Genomic DNA, 20,897 nt, shown 5'->3' with positions numbered 1-20,897 from the left:
GTTCTTCTTTACCTACAGGCCCCACAGTACCTCAGGGGAAAAATGAATCCTTGGAGACCAAATTATCCCTGTGGATTTCCGTGAAATCTTGATGCCAGCTTTTTGGGAATCATCCAGGAACAGGATGATGGCTTCTTCATCCTGAAGCATATATATATTGTGTGTATAAATACATATTTCTTTTCTTTATTTTTTTAAATAAAATTTTTCCTTTGGTGGTGTTTCTGAGACAGAGTCTCAAAAACAAAACAGAGAGAGAGAGAGAGAGAGAGAGAGAGAGAGAGAGAGAGAGAGAGAGAGTCTCCCTATTATGTAAAACTGGCTGTCCTAGAACTCCCTATGTAGACCAGGCTGGCCTTGAACTCACAGAGATCCAAGTGTCTTTTCATTCCAATGCTGGGATTACAGGTATATGTCACCACCCCCAGCCCCAGTTTGCATTTTCTTTTCTTTTTCTTTTTTGTTTTTTCGAGACAGGGTTTCTCTGTGTAGCCTTGGCTATCCTGGACTCACTTTGTAGACCAGGTTGGCCTCGAACTCACAGTGATCCTCCTGCCTCTGCCTCCCAAGTGCTGAGATTAAAAGAACGTGCCACCACGCCCAATTTACATTTTCTTAATTTACCTGTTGCTGGACAGTGGCGCCTTTAATCCTAGCACTTGGGAGGCAGGTGGATCTCTGTGAGTTGGAGGTCAGCCTGGTCTACAAAGCGAGTCCAGGACAGCCAAGGCTACACAGAGAAACCCTGTCTTGAAAACCAGAACAATAACAACAACAAATTATGTTGAACGTCTTCTCTGGCACTGGTGGCTATCTGGAATATACAAACTATATATTTACCTCTCTATATACTGTGTTTTGTGTTTCTTATATATATGCTTACATTCTTCTTTAAAGATTTATTAATTTTCACGTAGATGGTTGTAAGCCAACATGTGAATGCTGGGAATTGAAAGAAGTCTGTCTGCAAGAGTAAATGCCCTTAACGGCTGAACAATTGCTCCCGCCCCCATATATATTCTCAGTGAATATTTTGCCCATTCTTTTTAAAATAATCAATGTAAAAGAGCAGTTGATAGTAAAGGAGCTTGCTATGAGTGTTCAGTACAGGCATGTGATGAACTTTGGTCATGTTCACCTCTCTATTACTCTTTCTCCTCCCCAATCTTTCTCTCTTCCCCTTCCACATCTTTAAGGGTTTGAGTGTGAAACGTACCCTCATAGTCTTCCTGCCTTTTGGGACAGGCAGCATGGCTGGTGTAAGTGGGCCACCTGAGGGAGAACTTTAAGGTTATTCTTGTGTGATAGTTGGTTCTGACTGTCAACCTGACACCATCTAGAATCAACTGGGGGGGGGGGGAGTCAGTCTTAATGAGGGACTGTCTACATTAAGTCATTAAGTCGACCAGTGGTCAAATCTGTGGCATTTCCTTTCTTTCTATCTATCTATCTTTTTTTTTAACAAGATTTATTTGTTCATTATGTATACAGTGCTCTGCCTGCATGTACACCTGCAGGCCAGAAGAGGGCACCAGATCTCATTATAGATGGTTGTGAGCCACTGTGCCGTGATGGATTAAAATGGCGAACACAAATGAAAATATTCTCCCTTAAGTTGCCTCTGTCAGATATTTCGTCACAGAAGTCATGGAGACAAGGAATGCCCAAATGTCCTTCTTTTCGTGCCATTTTTCTTCCTTGATCACATGTATGAAAGGACGAATGTAACACTGTCTCTGAGAGCCTGGCGTATCTCACTGGATGTGACTGGGTTTATTTTCAGCTGGGTTGTTTCCGATGAAAGCCGAAGGGAGGACTGTTGGGTTGGGGAAAGGGCCTGGAGAAGACAGGAGAGGGCTGAGATGAAGGAGAGGGATGAACACGAACAAAATTCCCATGAAAATGGCTATGAAATCCATCACTTTGTATGTTAACTTAATAAATAATTGTTACTTTATTATTTTATTTTTACTTTTGTTGTAGTAAGTTGTTGTTTCTTTTGTTTTGTTTTTCGAGACAGGGTTTCTCTGTGTAGCCTTAGCTGTCCTAGACTCGCACTGCAGACCAGGCTGGCCTCGAACTCACGGGGATCCGCCTGCCTCTGCCTCCCGAGTGCTGGGATTAAAGGCGTGCTCCTCCACCACCCGGCTAATGTTGGCTCAGTTTATTAACAATTAAACTTTATTATACAACCCAACTAGCATATACAAGAAAGAAAAAAAGGTTAAAGGGACAGAAGATTAAAACCTCCTGGAATCAGTTCGGCAGGACGGGTCCTTAGGTGTCTCAGTCCCACGAGCTGGTCCGGTCCTTTCCTCCCTCTCCGCGCCTTCTCCTTCTCCCCTTATACCTCTTGTCTTTCTCTCCCCCACCTTCCCAGTCATATGCAAAGGGCGGTCCCTTCTCCCTTCGAGGGTCAATTAGGAAAACAATAGCCACGGTGGGGTTCCTAGGTAGGCTTCCTGAATTCCAAGCCCAGGAAGGCTCCAAACAGTCTCTCACAAGGTATTCATGGTGTGCCCCAAGGGTAAAGCCCGCCAAGACTGCTTCCACCTGCGACAAAGCTTAATCTTTCCCACAGGCTAACATTTATTTTTACTTTTAAATTTTATGTGTGTAGTGTGTGTGTGTGTGTGTGTGTGTGTGTGTGTGTGTGTCTGTGGGCATGTGCATGGGAGGGCAGAGATGTCAGGTCCCCTGGAGCTGGAGTTACAGGCAGTTGTGAGTCACCTGTCATAGTTGCTGGGACTGGAACTCAGGCCCTTTGGAAGAGAGGCAATGTACTCTTAGCCATTGAGCCAAGCTCTCTGGCCCTTAAAATAAATAATTTTAAAAAGAAGACATGATACAAGTGAAATGTGATGATGGGGCTGGGGAGAGTTCAGATGGTATGATCAAGATACATTGTATATATTTATGAAAATTTCAAAGAAAACAATTTGAGAAGGATAGAACACAATTTGCTTAATGGTATGACTGTTACAGAATAAATAGACTAAATTACCAGAAAAGGATGATAATTAAAACGTAACACAACGGGCTGCAGAGACGGCTCAGCAGTTAGGACCACTGTCTGCTCTTCCAAAGGACCTATTCCAAGCACCCACATGGCAGCTCACAACTATTAGTAACTCCAAGAGCTGACACCCTCACACAGACATACCTGCAGGCACATAAAATAAAAATACATTATTTTTTAAAAAAGAAAAAAATGTAACATTAGAAAAAGGAAAATGGAAGGAAGGAAAGGAGGGAAGGGGCGTGAAGGCAGGAGGGGGGGACAAGTTTGGAAGGAGGGGGCTGGTGGGAGTGGAAAGGGGGTGATGAATGTGACCATAGGAAATTGTCAAAAGTGAACAAATCAAAACGTAAAACAGGGCTGGAGAGATGGCTCAGAGGGTAAGACTCACTGACTGCTCTTCCAAAGGTCATGAGTTCAATTCCCAGCAACCACATGTTGGCTCACAACCATCTATAACGAAATCTGTATACATAATAAATAAATAAATCTTTAAAAAAAAACTAAAACAAAACAAAACAAAAACCGTAAAAACATCTCAGGTAAGATTTCAATTAAGAAGGGCAGGTACCAGGCTGGGCGTGGTGGCGCACGCTTTAATCCCAGCACTAACAGGCAGAGGCAGGGGGATCGCTGTGAGTTCGAGGCCAACCTGGTCTACAAAGTGAGTCCAGGAAAGCCAAGGCTACACAGAGAAACCCTGGCTTGAAAAGCTGCAAAAGAAGAAGGAGGAGGAAGAGCAGGAGAAGGAGGAGGAGGAGGAGGAGGAGGAGGGTAGGTCCTAGGGTGGGCAGAGCTGCACACAGGCTGGTGGCAAAAATGTCGTCACCTGTGGCCTCTGGCTTCCTGGGTCAGTTCAGGAAGGAAACCCTGCAAGCAGCTATGCAGGCAGCCCAAGGGTCAGGACAAAGCATCAGCCTGCAGGTACCAGGGGCAACGTGGGGCCAGGAGAGACCGTGTGGTAGCGTCCTGCCCTGGCTCTTCTTCCTGAGAGCCGGAGACTGGCTTGCCTGAGAAAGAGAGCTATGGACTTAGACTTCATATACCTGCTTTGCCTGGGTGAGTCTCCAGGGCTGGGACAATTGTTTGACTACGTGAAGGTGGAGACTATGGAAATGCAGAATTGTGGATGTGTATGTGTGGGCATGAGCGGCAGAGGTCGAGGCAAAGACCCTGATTACTGCAAGAAGTGCAAGCTTCAGCCAGGCTGTGGTGGCGCACGCCTTTGATCCCAGCACTCGGGAGGCAGAGGCAGCTGGATCTCTGTGAGTTCGAGGCCAGCCTGGTCTACAAAGTGAGTCCAGGACAGCCATTGCTACACAGAGAAACCTTGTCTCGAAAAACCAAAAAAAGAAAGAAAGAAAGAAAAAGAAGAAGAGGAGGAGGAGGAGGAGGAGGAGGTTGTGGGCTCCATGGGGGTTCTGCATCTGCTTTCTGGGACTCACAATCTTGCCTAGTCGGTTCACTAAGTTCAAAATAGGTTGAGGGGTAGGAACTGCCAATGGTAAAGCTATGGATAATATGCAGACTTTCCCAACCATCCCCATCCCTAGGCTAATTTTAACCCTCTGGGTTTGAACCTAACCCCATGGAGCTGTCCTCAGTGCATGAAGAGGATGGTGGGATGGTTGGCTTGGTTACGTTATAGAGCATCTCCCCTTTAAGAGGCCCCTAGTTCCTCCCTGGTGCAAGAGTAGGGACAGGGTGTGTGTGGGGGGGTAGCAATCGAAATGCCACATTTGCCCTGTTCCTTCCTCTTTTTCTGCTCACAGCCCTCCCCAAGGCCAGCGCTCTCTTTTTTTTTTCCCCCTGAGACAAGGTTTCTCTGTGTAGCCTTGCCTGTCCTGGACTCTCTTTGTAGACCAGGCTGGCCTCGAACTCACAATGATCCGCCTGCCTCTGCCTCCCGAGTGCTGGGATTAAAAGGCCTGCGCCACCACTGCCAGGCTCAGCACTCTTCTCTTTGTGTATGCCTTTCGGAGAATCTTCGTCCACAGTTCTTCCAAACCTCCAGCCACTGGGCAGGGTAAACAGCTCCTCCAGGGAATATCCCGATCCCGCCGGTGTTGCCTTACTGGGGCTGCTGTACCCAAGTGCCACCAACCTATTGGTTTAAACAAAGGAAAACAATAATATCATTTGTTGCATGAGTTACAGAGATCACATTGTAGCCAACATTTGGTTCCTCGGGAGGGGAGGAGATCCTACTCCATGGCTCTCTTGTACCTTCTAGCTTCTGGTGGCAACTGGAATGCGCTTGTGGGCAATGCTTGTAGTTGCTATCGGTTTACATTTTTTAAAAAAGATTTATTTATTGATTGTCACATTATAGATGGCTGTGAGCCACCCTGTGGTTGCTGGGAATTGAACTCAGGACCTTTGGAAGAACAGGCGGTGTTCTTAACCTCTGAGCCATCTCTCCAGCCCCGGTTTACATTTTTAAATCACCTTTGTTTGTTTGGTTTTTCGAGACAGGGTTTCTCTGTGTATCCTTTGTGTCCTGGACTAACTTTGTAGACTATGCTGGCCTCCCAGCGATCTGCCTTCCTCTGCCTCCTGAATGCTGGGATTAAAGGCGTGTGCCACCACCGCCCGGCTTGAATCACATATTTTTAAAGACAGAGCGTCTCAGTCAGGGTTTCCACTGCTGTGAAGCCATACCATGGCCATGGCAACTCTTATAATGAAAAGCATTTAATTGGAACTGGCTCATAGGTTCAGAGGCTTCGTCCGTTATTATCACGGACGAAGCCAAAAACAGGCAGACATGGTGCTAAAAGGTAGAGGAGAGTTCTACATCTGGATCATCAGGAAGGGGTGGGCCTGGCTTGAGCATTTGAAACCTCAAAGCCCAATGGCACACCTACTCCAACTAGGCCACGCCTACTCCAACTAGGCCACACCCACTCCAACTAGGCCACACCTACTCCAACAAGGCCACATGTCCCAGTCCTTTCAAATAATGCCACTCCCTAAGGGCCTGAGAGACATTTTTTTAAAAAAGATTTCTTTATTTATTATGTATACAATATCCTGCCTGCAAGCCAGAAGAGGACACCAGATCTCATTGTAGATGGTTGTGAGCCACCATGTGGTTGCTGGGAATTGAACTCATGACCTTTGGAAGAACAGTCGGTGCTCTTAACCTCTGAGCCGTCTCTCCAGCCCCCTGAGAGACATTTTTATTCAGACCACCACACAGGATTTCATTAAGTAGTCAGGGCTGGCCTGGAACGTAGAGATCCACCTGCCTCTGCTCCCTGAGTACGGGGATAAAAGGCATGCGTCACCATGCCCAGCAACTTTTATGTATTTATTGTTTCTATGTGTGGGCACACACAAGGCACAGCATAAGTGTGGAGGACAGCTTTCTGGAATTGGTTCTCTCCTTCCGGCCGTGTGAGTTTTATCAGTCTCATTGTTGTTGTTTTTGTTTTTTTGGTTTTACACAAGATCCCTTATCTGACACTGCCTGGCCTGAACCTTGCTATGTAGACCAGGTTGTCTTCAAATATTAGACAGTTTCCTAGCAGTCTTTGAAGGGCTGGGATTACAGACCTGGGTCACCATGTCCAGCTTTGTGGACACAGCACTGCCTAAGTTTTTATGGCTGCCCCTGTCTGTATCTCTTTTCCTCTTCTGAGTGACATGACATGAGTCATAATGGATCAGGGGCACAGTTTAGTCCAGGACAGTTTTGTCTTAGCCATTACATTTTCAAAAACTAAACACTGATATTTCCTAATAAGATTGTGCTTACGGGGGCTGGAGAGATGGCTCAGTGGTTAAGAGCGCCGCCTGCTCTTCCAGAGGTCCTGAGTTCAATTCCCAGCAACCACATGGTGGCTCACAACCATCTATAATGTGATCTGACACCCTCTTCTGCAGATAAAGCACTCATATACAATAAATAAATAAATCTTAAAAAAAAAAAAGATCGTGCTTACGAACCATATTGATTGTATGGGTGTTTTGTCTGTACGTGTACCTGTGCACTACAGGTGTGCAGTGCCTTCAGATGTCAGAAGAAGGCATTGACTCCCTTAGAACTGGAGTTCCGATTGGTTGTGAGCCACCATGCAGATATTTCAGTCAGTGCTCTTGTTGGCTGAGCCATCTCTCCAGCCCCGTGCACGTGGTTTATATAATGAGAGCACAAACCAGTCCTTAATACTTATAATTGTTCCGGGGAGGGAGCTGTGATGTAAGAACGGCGAGCCGGACTCTGTTGGCAGGCTTCCCCTCATCTCTGGTCCTTTCTTCAGGCGGGATCTCATGTATCCCAGGCTGCGCTTGAACTTGCCATGGAGGCAAAGATGGTCTTGAACCTTGCATCCTCCTTCATCAACCTCCAAAGTGCTGGTATTACAAGCCTGTGCCACTGGCCCTGGTTCACACACCGCTGGAACTCAATCCCAGGCCCTTGGACACGGCAGGCAAGGACTCTACCAGCTGAGACACATTTCCAGTCTGGGAAATTTCTCAGACCCCTTTTCTGGCCTCTGTGGGCCCTAGGCATGCACATGGTGCACAGACATCCATGCAAGCTGATTAGCCACACATGTTTAAAAATGTATGTCGCTATCTATTTGTTTGTTTGTTTGTTTGTTTAGAGACAGGGTTTCTCTGTGTAGCCCTGGCTGTCCTGGAACGCACTCTGTAGACCAGGCTGACCTTGAACTTACAGAGATCCATCTGCCTCTGCCTCCTGAGTGCTGGAATTAAAGGCGTGCACCACCACTGCCCGGCTATATGTGGATATGTGGATATTATTATTATTATTATTATTATTATTATTATTATTATTATTATTATTTTGGTTTTTCGAGACAGGGTTTCTCTGTGTAGCCTTGGCTGTCCTGGACTCACTTTGTAGACCAGGTTAGCCTCGAACTCACATCGATCTGCCGGCCTCTGCCTCCCCGAGTGCTGGGGATTAAAGGCGTGCGCCACCACGCCCAGCTCTTTCTCTTTCTTAACTCATTGAGTTCAATTAGTGTTGACCATATGTCTATAGGTTTGGGGTCATCCAGTGAGATGTGGGCGACCTCCCTGTGGTGACAGCCCTAAAGCAATGTGGTTCTCCTTCTCTAAGCAGTAATTAGCTTTTCAGCTGATGGTGGAACCACAGGAGTCCCCCACCACTGTATGCTGGAGTCCCCTCCGACCCGTGACAGGATTTCCCTGTGTGGCCCTAGCCATCCCGGAACTCACTCTGTCCTTGAACTCAGAGATCCACCTGCCTCTGCTGGGAGTAAAGGCGTGTGCCAGCATTGCCTGGCAACCATGCTGGAATTTCAACTAACTTAATCCTGTGCTGATCGCTGCTGTGGATTCATACGAGTCTCCATGAAGAGAAGTAAAAAAAATAGCCAAGGTGCATTGAGGTTTTTTTTTTTTGTTGTTTGTTTGTTGTTTTGTTTTTTGAGACAAGGTCTCTCTGTGTTAGCCTTGGCTGTCTAGACTCACTTTGTAGACCAGGCTGGCCTCGAACTCACAGTGATCCGCCTGCCTCTGCCTCCCGAGAGCTGGGATTAAAGGCATGCGTCACCATGCCCGGCTGGCGCGTTGTTTTTTAAACAGTCACCTGAGGCCAAAGTCACATAGAACATAGAACCGGCCACTTGGAAGTCTACACAGCAGGGACAGCTGGTATATCCACAGAGTTGTGCAACCACCACCTTTATCTAGTTCCAAGATATTGTCATCACCCCCACAGAAACACTGTGTTCGTTAGGCTCCCCACACCCCCTGCTCCTGGCATCTACCAACAAGCTCTCTGTGTCTCTGCATTTGCATATTCTGGATAAGGTAGGAAACAGAATGGTACAGTGTGTAATCCTTCGTCCCTCACTTTTAGTGAGCATTTTTTTCCCCATCCCTCCTCCTGCCTCTATCACCCAAGGGGTGCAAATAAATACCCACTCCGTGTGGAGCTAGGGGTAAAATCCAATGTTTTGTGCATGTCAGACAAGCATTCTACCACTGAGCCAGATCCCCAGCCCCGAATTTAAAAGTTAGAATTAAGGGGAGTCGACTCGGGAGGCAGAGGTGGGTGGATCACTGTTTGTTCAAGGCCAGCCTGGTCTACAGAGAGAGTCCAGGACAGCCAAGGCTACACAGAGAAACCCTGTCTCAAAAAACTAAAAAAATAAAATAAAATAAAAAAGAATTAAGGGGAGTCTTCTTATCAGTCATGACCATTCTAATGGCAACCGCCACCTCTGTGCGCCCTCAAGGCCTGTCCTAGTTAGCATCACGTGTCAGTCTGGCACAGTTTAATGTCGTCTGAGAGGACAGCCTCCACTAAGGAATTGTCTACATCTCACTGGGTGTGACTCTAGGGAGTCTTGATTATGAATTTTGCAGAAGGGTTCAGCCCACTGTAGGTGGCACCAGTCTTAGGCAAGTGGGCCTGGGCTGAATAAAAATGGCAGCTGAGTATGAGCCTGGGTGAGTGAGCCAGCTAGCAGTCCCTCCACGGTTTTTGCCTTCCAAGGTCCTGCCTTGGTTTCCCTCAATGATGGGTTGTTACATGGTTGTAAAACTAAACGAATCCTTTCCTCCTCAGGTTGCTTTTGATCAGAGTGTTTTGTTGTTTGTTGTTGTTGTTTATTTACTTTTTAGTTTTTTTTTGTTTTTGTTTTTCGAGACAGGGTTTCTCTGTGTTAGCCTTGGCTGTGCTGGACTCGCTTTGTAGACCAGGCTGGCCTCGAACTCACAGCGATCCGCCTGCCTCTGCTTCCTGAGTGCTGGGATTAAAGGGGTGCGCCACCACTGCCCGGCCTGATCAGAGTAGTTGGGGTTTTTTTTGTTTGTTTGTTTGTTTGTTTTTTTGGTTTTTTGTTTTGGTTTTTCGAGACAGGGTCTCTCTGTGTAGCCTTGGCTGTCCTAGACTCACTTTGTAGACCAGGCTGGCCTCGAACTCACAGTGATCCACCTGCCTCTGCCTCCCAAGTGCTGGGATTAAAGGTGTGTGCCACCAACCGCCCGGCCTGATCAGAGTAGTTTTTATCACAGCAACAGAATAAAACTAGAACAGACTAGAACAAAATACAGGGTCAGACACATTATAAGATCAGAGCAGGCTGCGGGAGCTCGATGGCTCCACAGCCCCTGGTCACTGCCCCAGGGCTTCCTTTCGTGGGTCTAGGAGGAGGGGCTGGTTGCTAAAGGCAGAATATAGGTGGCCTTTTGGAGGCAAAAAAAAAGCTCTATTTGCTGAGTGCTCAGGGAGCTCGGGATCTGAACAGGGTCCCCCAAGGAAAGCAGTGTTGTATATTTAAAGGCTGAGATTGCAAAAATAAGCGGACCTTGGCTAGTCTGGGTCATCCAGTTGCATTTTGACACAAGAAGGAGAGCTAAGGAGGCCAAAGTAACAGGTCAACTGAACGTAGTAAATGGGGCCTTGGTTTTTACTTTTACAATTTAGGCACCTTGGTTAAGATAACAGGTAGTAGGCCGGGTGTAGTGGCGCACGCCTTTAATCCCAGCACTTGGGAGGTAGAGGCAGGCGGATCGCTGTGAGTTCGAGGCCAGCCTGGACTACAAAGTGAGTCCAGTACAGCCAAGGCTAACACAGAGAAACCCTGTCTCGAAAAACCAAAAAATAAATAAGTAAATAAATAAATAAATAAATAATAAAAATAAAAATAAATAAATAATAAATAATAAAAATAAAATAAAATAAAAAAAGAAAACACCTCATGGAGGGGCAGGGCGGGAGCTAGTCCCCAAGCCTGTGAAGATGAGCTCAGCTTGACTCTGCTAATAAAATGGGGAAGCAGGGTAGAAGGGCTGCTTCCGACGTGGCTGGCCTCTGGAGACTGTCTCCTTACATTGTTGAGAAGCAATGACCTAACACATTGTTTGGAGCCGGACATTAGGTGTGTGGTGGAGGTCCCAGGTTGATTCGTGCACTGTGTGGAGAGCAGTGTTGCCTTCTGGGTTGCTCAGTTATCTGAACACTTTCCTACCTCAATTCCACCTGAGGCTATCTTGGTAAACCAGTGAGTCTTACCTGGAGTACAAGGGACTTCTTACACAATCAGCCACAGCGTGAAAAAGCTCACTCCAGCCTAAGTCACAACTCTTAAGTGCTACATAACTGGTACTGCCTCAAAACTGTGCAGACCAGAGAGTCTCTTCTCCCAAGCCATGGCGGGGAGGGGGTTGGGGATCTGCCACGGACCACCGAGGGGGCTTTTCGGCCGTGGACAATCAGGGTCTGAAGATATGCAGGCGGGAACGGATTCGGCGCGACAGACAGACACGAACACAAGTTGAGTTCAATGCTGCTGCGATTTTACTGAAGTTCCAACATAGTATTATACACTCATATCAGGAACTGCAGTCAGCCCAGATCATAACAGTTTACAGATTGTCCAGATTCAGCAGAATTGGCTTGAGCAACTTTTAGTCCCAGACACCCTTACCCCATGCTAAGTTTGTGGTCAATCAACACCAGACAGTGGACAAGTTTTTCTTAGAACTGCGGTCACGGCTTCTGCAGCTTAAGGCCGTTTCCATGTGCTGCATACGTGGAGCTTTTACCACCAGAGATGAAGATTCTTTTCTAAATCTTTTAGAGTATGCCATGAAGAAGTATAGCATTGAAACCTATGACTTCTTTTCTTATCCCTAAGGCAATGCTGAGTGGCATCATATACTGTCTTTATTACTGTTCTTTTATCATCAGGAGAAATAGTACACCAAGGCTCTCTTTGTCTTTGAATCATCTCAAACAATGTCAATTCTGTATATTTAACCCTTCTTCCATCCTTTTCTACCCACCTAATCATATCCTCATCATATGCTCCCGTGTATGGCAAAGGTGGAGGTGCAGGTGTGGGCACTGAGTAGGGACCCTTATACCTAGGAGGATCAGCAAGAACTAGGACATAGAATATACAGATAAAGCATAGAAGGAAGGACATCATGATCATTATGAATCCTCAATCTCCCCCGGGCCCTTGGGATGCACGCCTGAACAAATTTCCGGGCTTCAGCCGAGCACCCTGCCCCGGGTCTAGCTCAGGGTCCTTCTCAGATGCGGCTTTCACATCAAAGAAACCCCTAAGCCCTGTGAGCCTCATTGTCACACTGGAGTGGTGGCAAGTGGACGCTGGCACGGGTGTGGCAGGGGGTCGGAGTGGGGGATGGTCTTGGGAATCTCCTGAGCCCGAAAAGCTTTGCACGGTTTGTTTACTCCCTGAGTCTTGTGAATTTCATTCACGTGTTCCCCCCCCCCCCCCCCCCCCCCCGGTTTTATACTCTCCCTTCTCAGCCAGGCGGTAGTGTTTCAAGCCAGCAAACAGCTCCTGAACAGGCTCTCACTGGTTTTTTGGTTTTTGGTTTTTGTTTTCCTTCCAGGGCTCTGCCTGTGCTATGGAGATGAGGAAGATGGAGGTGAGTGTCTTTCCACATAACCTCTGTTTTTTTTGGTTTTGTTTGGCTTGGTTTGTTTTTCAAGACAGGGTTTCTCTATGTAGCCTTGGCTGTCCTGGACTCGCTTTCTAGACCAAGCTGGCCTCGAACTCACAGCAATCCGCCTGCCTCTGCCTCCCAAGTGCTGGGATTAAAGGCGTGCGCCACCACGCCTGGCTTCCACGTGACGTCTCTACGTTCCCATGCTCCACTGCCCGTGACCATCCCCTTCTGAGGTTGCTGTACTACAGCTCTGAACAGAAAGGTGTCCCGGCAGTCAGGAGCCAAGGCATACCGCGGGGCTGCCTCTGCTGGGGAGAGAGGCTTCAGAGGACTGAGGGGGAGGTAGACTGTTTCTTGGGGGGGGGAAGTGTTTCCCAGGTTGGAGCTTTCCAGGATAAGGATTGGTGGGATTTCAAGTCCTGCATTTTGGAGTGAGATCAGGGATTGGTGGGTTTCCAAAACCAGGAAGTAAGCTCGGACTTTCTGCCCTACAATAGCTACGTTTCCTGTTGCTGTGATAAACTATTCTGAGAAAGCAAGTTAAGGGAGAAAGGATTTGTTTTGGCTTACCGTTTGAGGTTGGGGCTCTCCTGGTAGGGAGGCCACAGCAACAGGAGCAACAGGTCACATTCCATAAATCATCCAGAATCAGGGTGGTCAGATGAGACGGCTCGGTGAACAAAAGGCAGTTGCTGCCAAGATGGACAACCTGAAACCCGCATAGAGGAAGGAGAATCAACTTCCCAAAGTTGTCATTTGGCATCCATATACACTCTGTGGCACACGTGCACTTCATTTATTTAAATTAAAAAAAATTATTTCATGTATATGAGTGTTTTGGTGTATTTAATGGTGAATGCGCCATGTGTACACAGTACCCAAAAAAGCCAGAAGAGGGCGCTGTATTCCCTGGAACTGGACTTACAGACAGCTGTGAGCTGCTATTTGGGTGTTGGAACCCAACCTAGGTCCTTTGCAAGGGCAGCCATTGCTCTTAACCTTGACCCTGTCTCACCAGCCCTATAGTTAAAAAACAACAACAAAAAAAGAATATGCATGTGTGTTTGTGTGCATGAATGCAGGTGGCCTTGTAAGCCTGAGGTGCCAGATGCCCTGGAGCTGAGAGTTACAGGTGGTTAAGATCTGACACGGGTCTTCTGGAATGTTCTTAGCCACAGAGTATCTCTCTAGCTTTAAGAAAGGATATTTGCCGGGCGTGGTGGCGCATGCCTTTAATCCCAGCACTTGGGGGGCAGAGGCAGGCGGATTTCTGTGAGTTCAAGGCCAGTTTGGTCTCCAAAGTGACTCCAGGACAGCCAAGGTTACACAGAGAGACCCTGTCTCAAACAAAACTCAACTAAAAAACAAACAAACAAACAATATTTAAGAACAAGAGAGCAATGAATCCTTATGCTCAGATCACTTTCTCCTTTAAAATAATCCTTGCATTTATTTATATATATGGGTTTGTGGCATGTGAACGTATCATAGCATATCTATGGAGGTCAGAGGATTTGGAATCAGTTTTCTCCTCTCACTAGTGTGGATTTCAGGGATCAAACTAGGGTTTGTCAGGCATGGCAGTGAATACTTTTACCAGCAGAGCCCTCTTCATTTTATACAATCTAGGACCATAGCCTAGGGAATGGATCTACTTACAGTGGACAGGTCTTTCCACCTCAGTTAAACTAATCAAGATAACCCTTCAGAAGCAACAGCAAAAAGCCTGCCTCCCGGGTAACTATAGATTTCACTAAGCTATAATTGAGACTAACTATCACACCTTTAATCCTCAGAGTTCTGGGAGGGGTTGACTGTGATGAAGAGTCAGTTAACTCTGAATTCTTTTCAGAGGAACTTCCCAGGCCTTCCATCAGTGCCTGGCCCAGCCCTGTGGTCAAGCACAAGAGCAACGTCACTCTGCGATGCTGGACTCATTTCCAGAACGTTACAGTCACTTTGGGAAAGTTGCACAGTTCTGAGTACCAGCAAGAGCGGAGGTCAGTGGGGAAGGAGGCGGAGTTCTACCTCACTAACCTGCAACCTGAAGATGCTGGCCAGTATTTCTGCGCCTACAGACTAGCAGCCTCCCTCAAGTGGTCAGGACAGAGTCAGCATCTACAATTGGTGGTCACAGGTGAGCACAGCAGGGCAGCCTCAGACTTGCTCCTTGTATGTTTTAAAACTCCAGTTACGTATTTACCATGTGTGCACACGTGCGCACGTGTACACGTACGTGCCACAGCGTGTGTGAAGAGGTCAGAGGAAAGAGGTTGAGACACTTGGCTTCCCTCCTTCCACTGTGCGGACCTGGAGATCAAGCTCAAGTAATTATACTTAACAGCAAACACCTTTAGTCACTGAGCCAGCCCTGGGCCTTGAGTTTTAAAGAAACTTTGTTGGGGGGGGGGGTGGCACAGCATACGTATGGAGATCAGAAGACAAATTTGGACGTTGGTCCTCACCTCCTGCCTTTTTTTCAGGCAGTGTCTCATTTTGTTTTGTTTGTTCGTTGTTTTTTTGTTTGCTTGTTTGTTTTTTGTTTTGAGTCAGAGTTTCTCTGTGTAGCCTTGACTATCCTGGACTCGCTTTGTAAACCAGGCTAGCCTCGAACTCACAGCGATCTGCCTGCCTCTGCCTCCCAAATTCCGGGATTAAAGGTGTGCACAACCACTGCCCGGCAAGGGTGTCATTTTTGTATTGTTGCTGTGTACTCCAGGCTAGCTGGCCTGAGAGCTTTCAGGGGTTCTGCTGTGGCTGCCCCCCATCTCACAGTAAGTGCTGGGAATACAGAACTCGGGTCCTTAATACTTGATCCTTAATACCCACTAAGTCATATCCCCAGCCTTGCTTCTTGAGTTTTATATAATAATAATAATAATAATAATAATAATAATAATAATAATAATAATAATGCTATAATAATGGTCTAGAGAGATGGCTTAGGTTAAGTGTACTGACTGCTCTTCCAGAGGACCCTGGGGTTCAATTCCCAGAACATACATGGCAGCTCATAACTGTAACTCCAAGATCGGACACTCTCACACATACACGCAGACAAAACATCAATGTCCATAAGATAAAAATAAAAAATAATACTATAGAGCCGGGCGTGGAGGCTCACGCCTTTAATCCCAGCACCCGGGAGGCAGAGGCAGGCAGATCACTGTGAGTTCGAGGCCAGCCTGGTCTACAAAGCAAGTGTAGGATAGCCAAGGCTGCACAGAGAAACCCTGTCTCAAAAACAAAACAAACAAACTAACTAACTAACAAAAAACCTAACCAGCACAGGTACTTAAACTGGGCATGAGTTTTGTCCAACAGAACAGGACTCCACCAGCAACACTGGAACAGGAACATGAAATGATTTCTTTATATGTCATAAGGGTTTTAAGACTTTGGAAAGTGAGTTTCAAGGGACACAAGAAGACATTAGTCACCGCATTGTAGGCAGTGGAATGGTTTCTCTTTTACTTAAAATCTATCTCATTGACAAAGATTGTACTCAAGATGCACACTGCGTAATGATTATTACAAATTGAATACATCCCTCAGCACCCACACTGTACATCGGAGTCCCACAAATTGATCACTTTATAAATGAAAAATTGCCATCTTTCTGTTCTGTGCATTCTGGAGAATGGATCTATAATAGCTGTGTTTTCTGTTTTAAGTGAGTGGGTTTATTAAGTAATAATTAACGGGAGGGAGGGAGCAAAGAGGGAGAGAGAGAGAAAGAGAGAAAGAGTGTGTGTGTGTTTTATCAAACTGGATACTCAAAACATGGTACTGTCTGCCTTTGATCACAGCACTTGGAGACAGGCACATTTTTAACAATTTATTTATTTATTGTACATGAGTACTTTATCTGCAGAAGAGGGCACCAGGTCACATGAAGATGGTTGTGAGCCACCACGTGGTCGCTGGGAATTGAACTCAGAACCTCTGGAAGAGCAGGCTGCGCTCCTAACCACTGAGCCATCTCTCCAGCCCGTAGGCATGTCTCTTTGAGTTTCAGGACAGCCTGGGGCACATGGTAAGACCTTGTCTCCAAAAAGAGGGTACCAAAGCATCCCGGGACGAACCAGGGTTGTTCATATCTAATGGACCAGAAAGCACAGAGGTTGGGCCAGCAGTAAGACTGGGTTATAGCCCCGCCCCCTGGCCCTGCTTCAGCTGCCTGGACCCCTCGTCCAAAAGGTCCCACAGCTTCCCAAGACACTGCCACCAGTTTTGTAACTGGGCTTTCTGGCTGTTGGCTTTCGTTTCGGTTTTTTTTTTTTTTTTTTTTTTTAAATTTTCAGGCAGGTTTTCACTACTCACTTGAGGCTATCCTGGAACTGTAGGAACTGTATGTATAGCGAAGACTGGGGTGTGAACTCAAAACCTCCCACCTCTGACTCGGAGCGCTGGGATTCCGGGCGTGTGCTGCCGTACCCAGCGTGTCTGGAGCCTCTTAACCATTCTGCTAAACGGTATCGGTGTGTTTGAGGAAGCAAACTGATCCTGTGACTTGGTTCTCGATAAATGATCAAGTTTATGAGTTTATGATGGCTATGTGTGAGATGCTTATTTGGAGTTTCCCATGTGTGAGGAGGCTCTGTTCAGCCCCTTCCAGCTCTACCGACACCTGCTCTCGGTTTCATCTCATTCTATGGCTGCCATTGCTGTTTCCACTATGCAGATGGAGTGGGAGGAGGTGGAGGAAATTCCCCCAGACCATCAGACAGCAAACGCGTTTTCCTTACCGCCTTCAGCTGCCTCTGCATCTCTCTCCTCTTTGTCTCCGTCTTCTTTATCTACAGATGCACTCGGCAAGGTGAGTTAAGAGGAGCTATGCGTGCTCGCAAGTGAAAGATTCTAATAAGATGTGGATGTGGTGGAGCACGCTTTTAATCTAAGCACGGGGGGGGGGGTGTGGGGTGGGGTGGGGGTGTGGGGTGGGGGGGGGAGGGTGGGGGGGGAGGGTGGGGGTGGGGGAGGGTGGGGGGGTGGGGGAGGGTGGGGGGGTGGGGGGGGTTGGGGGGGTGGGGGGGGAGATCTCTGTGAATTCAAGGCCAGCCTGGTCTATACAGTGAGTTCCAGGTCAACCAGGGCTACATAATCTTCTCTTTCTCTCCCTCCCCCCTCTCTGTATGTGTGTGTGTGTATGTATGTATGTGTATATGTGTGTGTGTGTGTGTGTGTGTGTGTATATATATATATATATATAAATTTTTCTTCATGGTATGTTTTATAGGTTCATCACATGAAGAACAGCCCGAGAGGTAGATGAATGCACAGTCCTTGGCAGGCCTCACACCCCGCTTCCTCAGCCCTACCTCACCCCAGCCTGTTTCTGCCTCACTTCCCCAGAATCTTTGCCCTCTCCCTCAAATCTTTATATCCTATAATTCCATGTTCCATTCATATTCTCTCTCCCATCTCCCCACCCCCCCTCCCACTCCATCCCGCTCTTTCAGAACCAGCCAGTCTGATATTCCAAGGCAAGAAGAGGAGGATGCTATAGGTAAGTGATAAAATACCAGAAAATCATGAATTTTTTAAAAAGATTCATTTATTTACTTGTTTATTATATATACAGCGCTCTACCTGCACGTACACCTGCAGGCCAGAAGAGGACATCAGATCTCATTGTAGATGGTTGTGAGCCACCATGTGGTTGCTGAGAACTGAACTCAGGACCTCTGGAGCAGCAGTCAGTGCCCTTATCCCCTGAGCTCTCTCTCCAGCCCATGAGTATATATATTTTAAAGCAGACAAAGAGAATGAGGCCCTGTCCACTGCTGGTGGGAATGTGAACTAGTGCATCCAATGTGGAGATTAATATAGAGGTTTCTCAAAAATACTAAAAACAAGAGCAACTGAACCCAGCTACAGCTCTCCTGGGAATTTACCCACAAGAGCAACACCCACCGCCCCCCCCCCATAGTTACAATTCACATCTGGGCTTCAGTTTGTTCTAGGGTTTCATTTCTCCCAGCCTAGCCTTGACATGAAGAAAGATATCAGTGAAAAATGCACCCTGAGTGCTGGAGGTATGGCCTGGCTGTTAGGAGCACTTACTGCTCTTGCAGAGGGGCCTGGGTTCCATTCCTAGCCCCCACATGATATGATGGCTGCCTGAAAGTTCAGTTCCAGGGGACCCAGTGCTTTCTTCTGGCATCCACAGGCTCCTACATATATACCCTCAAACACATAACACACACACACACACACACACACACACACACACACACACACACACAGACTGTGCCTTGATTTCAGCTGAAACCTAAACATCTGAAGCCTTCCAGACCCACAGGTAGAGGGAGGGTGTCCAATGCCAGCATGAGATAGGTAAGCTACGCCTGAGTTTATTATGTGTATGCTGTCAGTTAGAGACCACAATTTGACGATTTACATGTATGGTTCTCTTGGGGGGAGGAAGGGCCTGTTGGCCTCCAGCCTACTAAGGCAGGAGGAGCAGAAGACGAGGCACAGGGCTTGGAAGGCCGAACAGAGATCAAACACTGCAGGAACCGCTTCAGGAGCTAGTTCAACATTAATCCAGGTGAACAAAGGCTGTACAGCCCTTGGAGAGAAGATGGGGTGGGGGGAGGGGCTTCCAGGATAGGTGTTCATAATTGCTTGAAACCAGGCACTTTAAGGATGCTTGTTTTGGGGCTGGAGAGATGGCTCAGTGGTTAAGAGCACTGCCTGCTCTTCCAAAGGATCCAGGTTCAATTCCCAGCACCCACATGGCAGCTCACAACTGTCTATAACTCCAAGATCTGACACTTTCACACCAATGCACATAGATTAAAACTAAATAAAATATTTAAAAAAAAAAAAAGGATGCTTGTTTTGCGTTGGGCAGCACGCCCCTATCATAGGAATAAGAACTGAGTACATAATTATCCTATAGGTGCAGAGAGGGGAAAGCTAGCAGGGAGCTGTATCAACGGCCGTATACCAAATGTGGTTAGGGGCATCTATATTTAAAGACACTCTCCATATGGAGTTGGGCACAGAGCCGGAGGCCCTGATGGGGAGAGCTCAGAATGGCTATCTGGACTGCAACCTCAAACGGCACGGTTCTTCCGAGAAAATGCATCACTGTAAGGTTTCTCTAGCATGAGTTTCTTTGTTTCAGTGACGCTGAGTGATCACGTGTGTAAACATGAACAAGAAACCAGCTGTGGTGAATGACATCTAGAATCCAGCGCGCTGGAACAGAAGACAGTGAGGCTGAGCTGCATAAGGAGAGCATATCCTCATGCGCAGGGCGTGGTGGCGCACACTTCTAATCCCAGCACTCAGAAGGCAGAGGCAGGCCGAGCTCTGTGAGTTCAAGGCCAGCCTGGTCTACACAGCGAGTCCAGGACTGCCAGGACTGCACAGAGAGACCCTGTCTCAGAAAGAGAGAGAAGGAGAGGGAGAGAGAGAGAGCGCGCGCACATATCCAACATACACAGAAGCACAAAGAGAGAGAGAAACACAGGGACACAGATACACACACACAGATAGACACACAAAGACAGATACACACAGAGACAGACACAGAATACACACATATAGAGAGAGAAACACACAGAGATATACACTCACAGACAGACACACAAAGATACAGACACACAGGTGCATGCACAGAGACAGAGACACAGAGACACAGATACACACACATAGACAGACACACAAAGATACAAACACACAGACGCATACACAGAGACATAGATACACACAGTCCCACAGAGACACATACAAGACAAGCTTTGCTCCCAAAATTATATCGCTGGGGTTTGCAAGGTATTGTTTTACTGTAAGAAGGAAATACAAGTGTTAACATTTGAGTCACCTATATAAATACCCTTAGCTCAGGAGCAGCTTTTGGATAATTTTCTCTTTTTATGGTTTTTGGTGTTTGGTATATTTTTTTCTCCTTCATCTTTGTTGTTGCTGTTTGTTTGTTCCTTGAGACAGGGTGTCACTATATTGCCCTGGCTGGCTTGAAATTTGCTATGCAGTCAAGGCTGGCATTGAACTCACAGAAATCCACGTGTCTGCCTGTCAAATACTGTGATTTTTTTTTAAAAAAAAAAAGGCATGCACCATTTTGCTTGCCCTCCTTTTTAATTTCAAAATGATTCAATCATAATGAGTAAATAAATAATATAAATGGGAAACATAGCCTGGCATTGTCTAGACAGCAATATTTTGTTCTCTTCTTTTTCTTCTGCCATTCTTTTTTGTTTTTAAATTGTCCCTTTTTCGGTGTTGAGAATTGAACTCATGCATGTTAGGCAAGCAATCACCCCCTGAGATCTATCCTGCCCCACCCTCCCAAGCTGTATCTACTCTTGACTTATTTTTCTTCCCTTCTCTCCCAGTCACCCATAAGCAAACTGTATGTAAGACAGTCTATATATTTCCCATGCTTTTTTGTTTGTTTGTCTGAGACAGGATCTCA

At 46.7% G+C, this 20,897-nt stretch overlaps 1 protein-coding gene across 2 annotated transcripts in view; it reads left to right on the top strand.

Moving 5' to 3' along the window:
- LOC311591041 (V-set and transmembrane domain-containing protein 1-like) overlaps positions 1-20,897 on the top strand; it is a 26,283-nt gene extending 5,386 nt beyond the window's left edge. For both annotated transcript variants that reach the window (XM_084770409.1, XM_084770408.1), the window contains 6 exons: positions 12,392-12,427; positions 14,301-14,585; positions 17,133-17,267; positions 17,688-17,715; positions 17,911-17,957; positions 19,584-20,897. In XM_084770409.1, the coding sequence (XP_084626535.1) occupies positions 12,392-12,427; positions 14,301-14,585; positions 17,133-17,267; positions 17,688-17,715; positions 17,911-17,957; positions 19,584-19,639 (587 nt within the window). In that variant the 3' untranslated portion in view covers positions 19,640-20,897. The remainder of the gene's footprint in view (positions 1-12,391; positions 12,428-14,300; positions 14,586-17,132; positions 17,268-17,687; positions 17,716-17,910; positions 17,958-19,583) is intronic.

Source organism: Acomys minous (assembly GCF_964271855.1).
Source record: "Acomys minous genome assembly, chromosome: 20".
NCBI classification, from domain to species: Eukaryota; Metazoa; Chordata; class Mammalia; order Rodentia; family Muridae; genus Acomys; species Acomys minous.
This window is presented reverse-complemented; position numbering and strand designations above follow the sequence as displayed.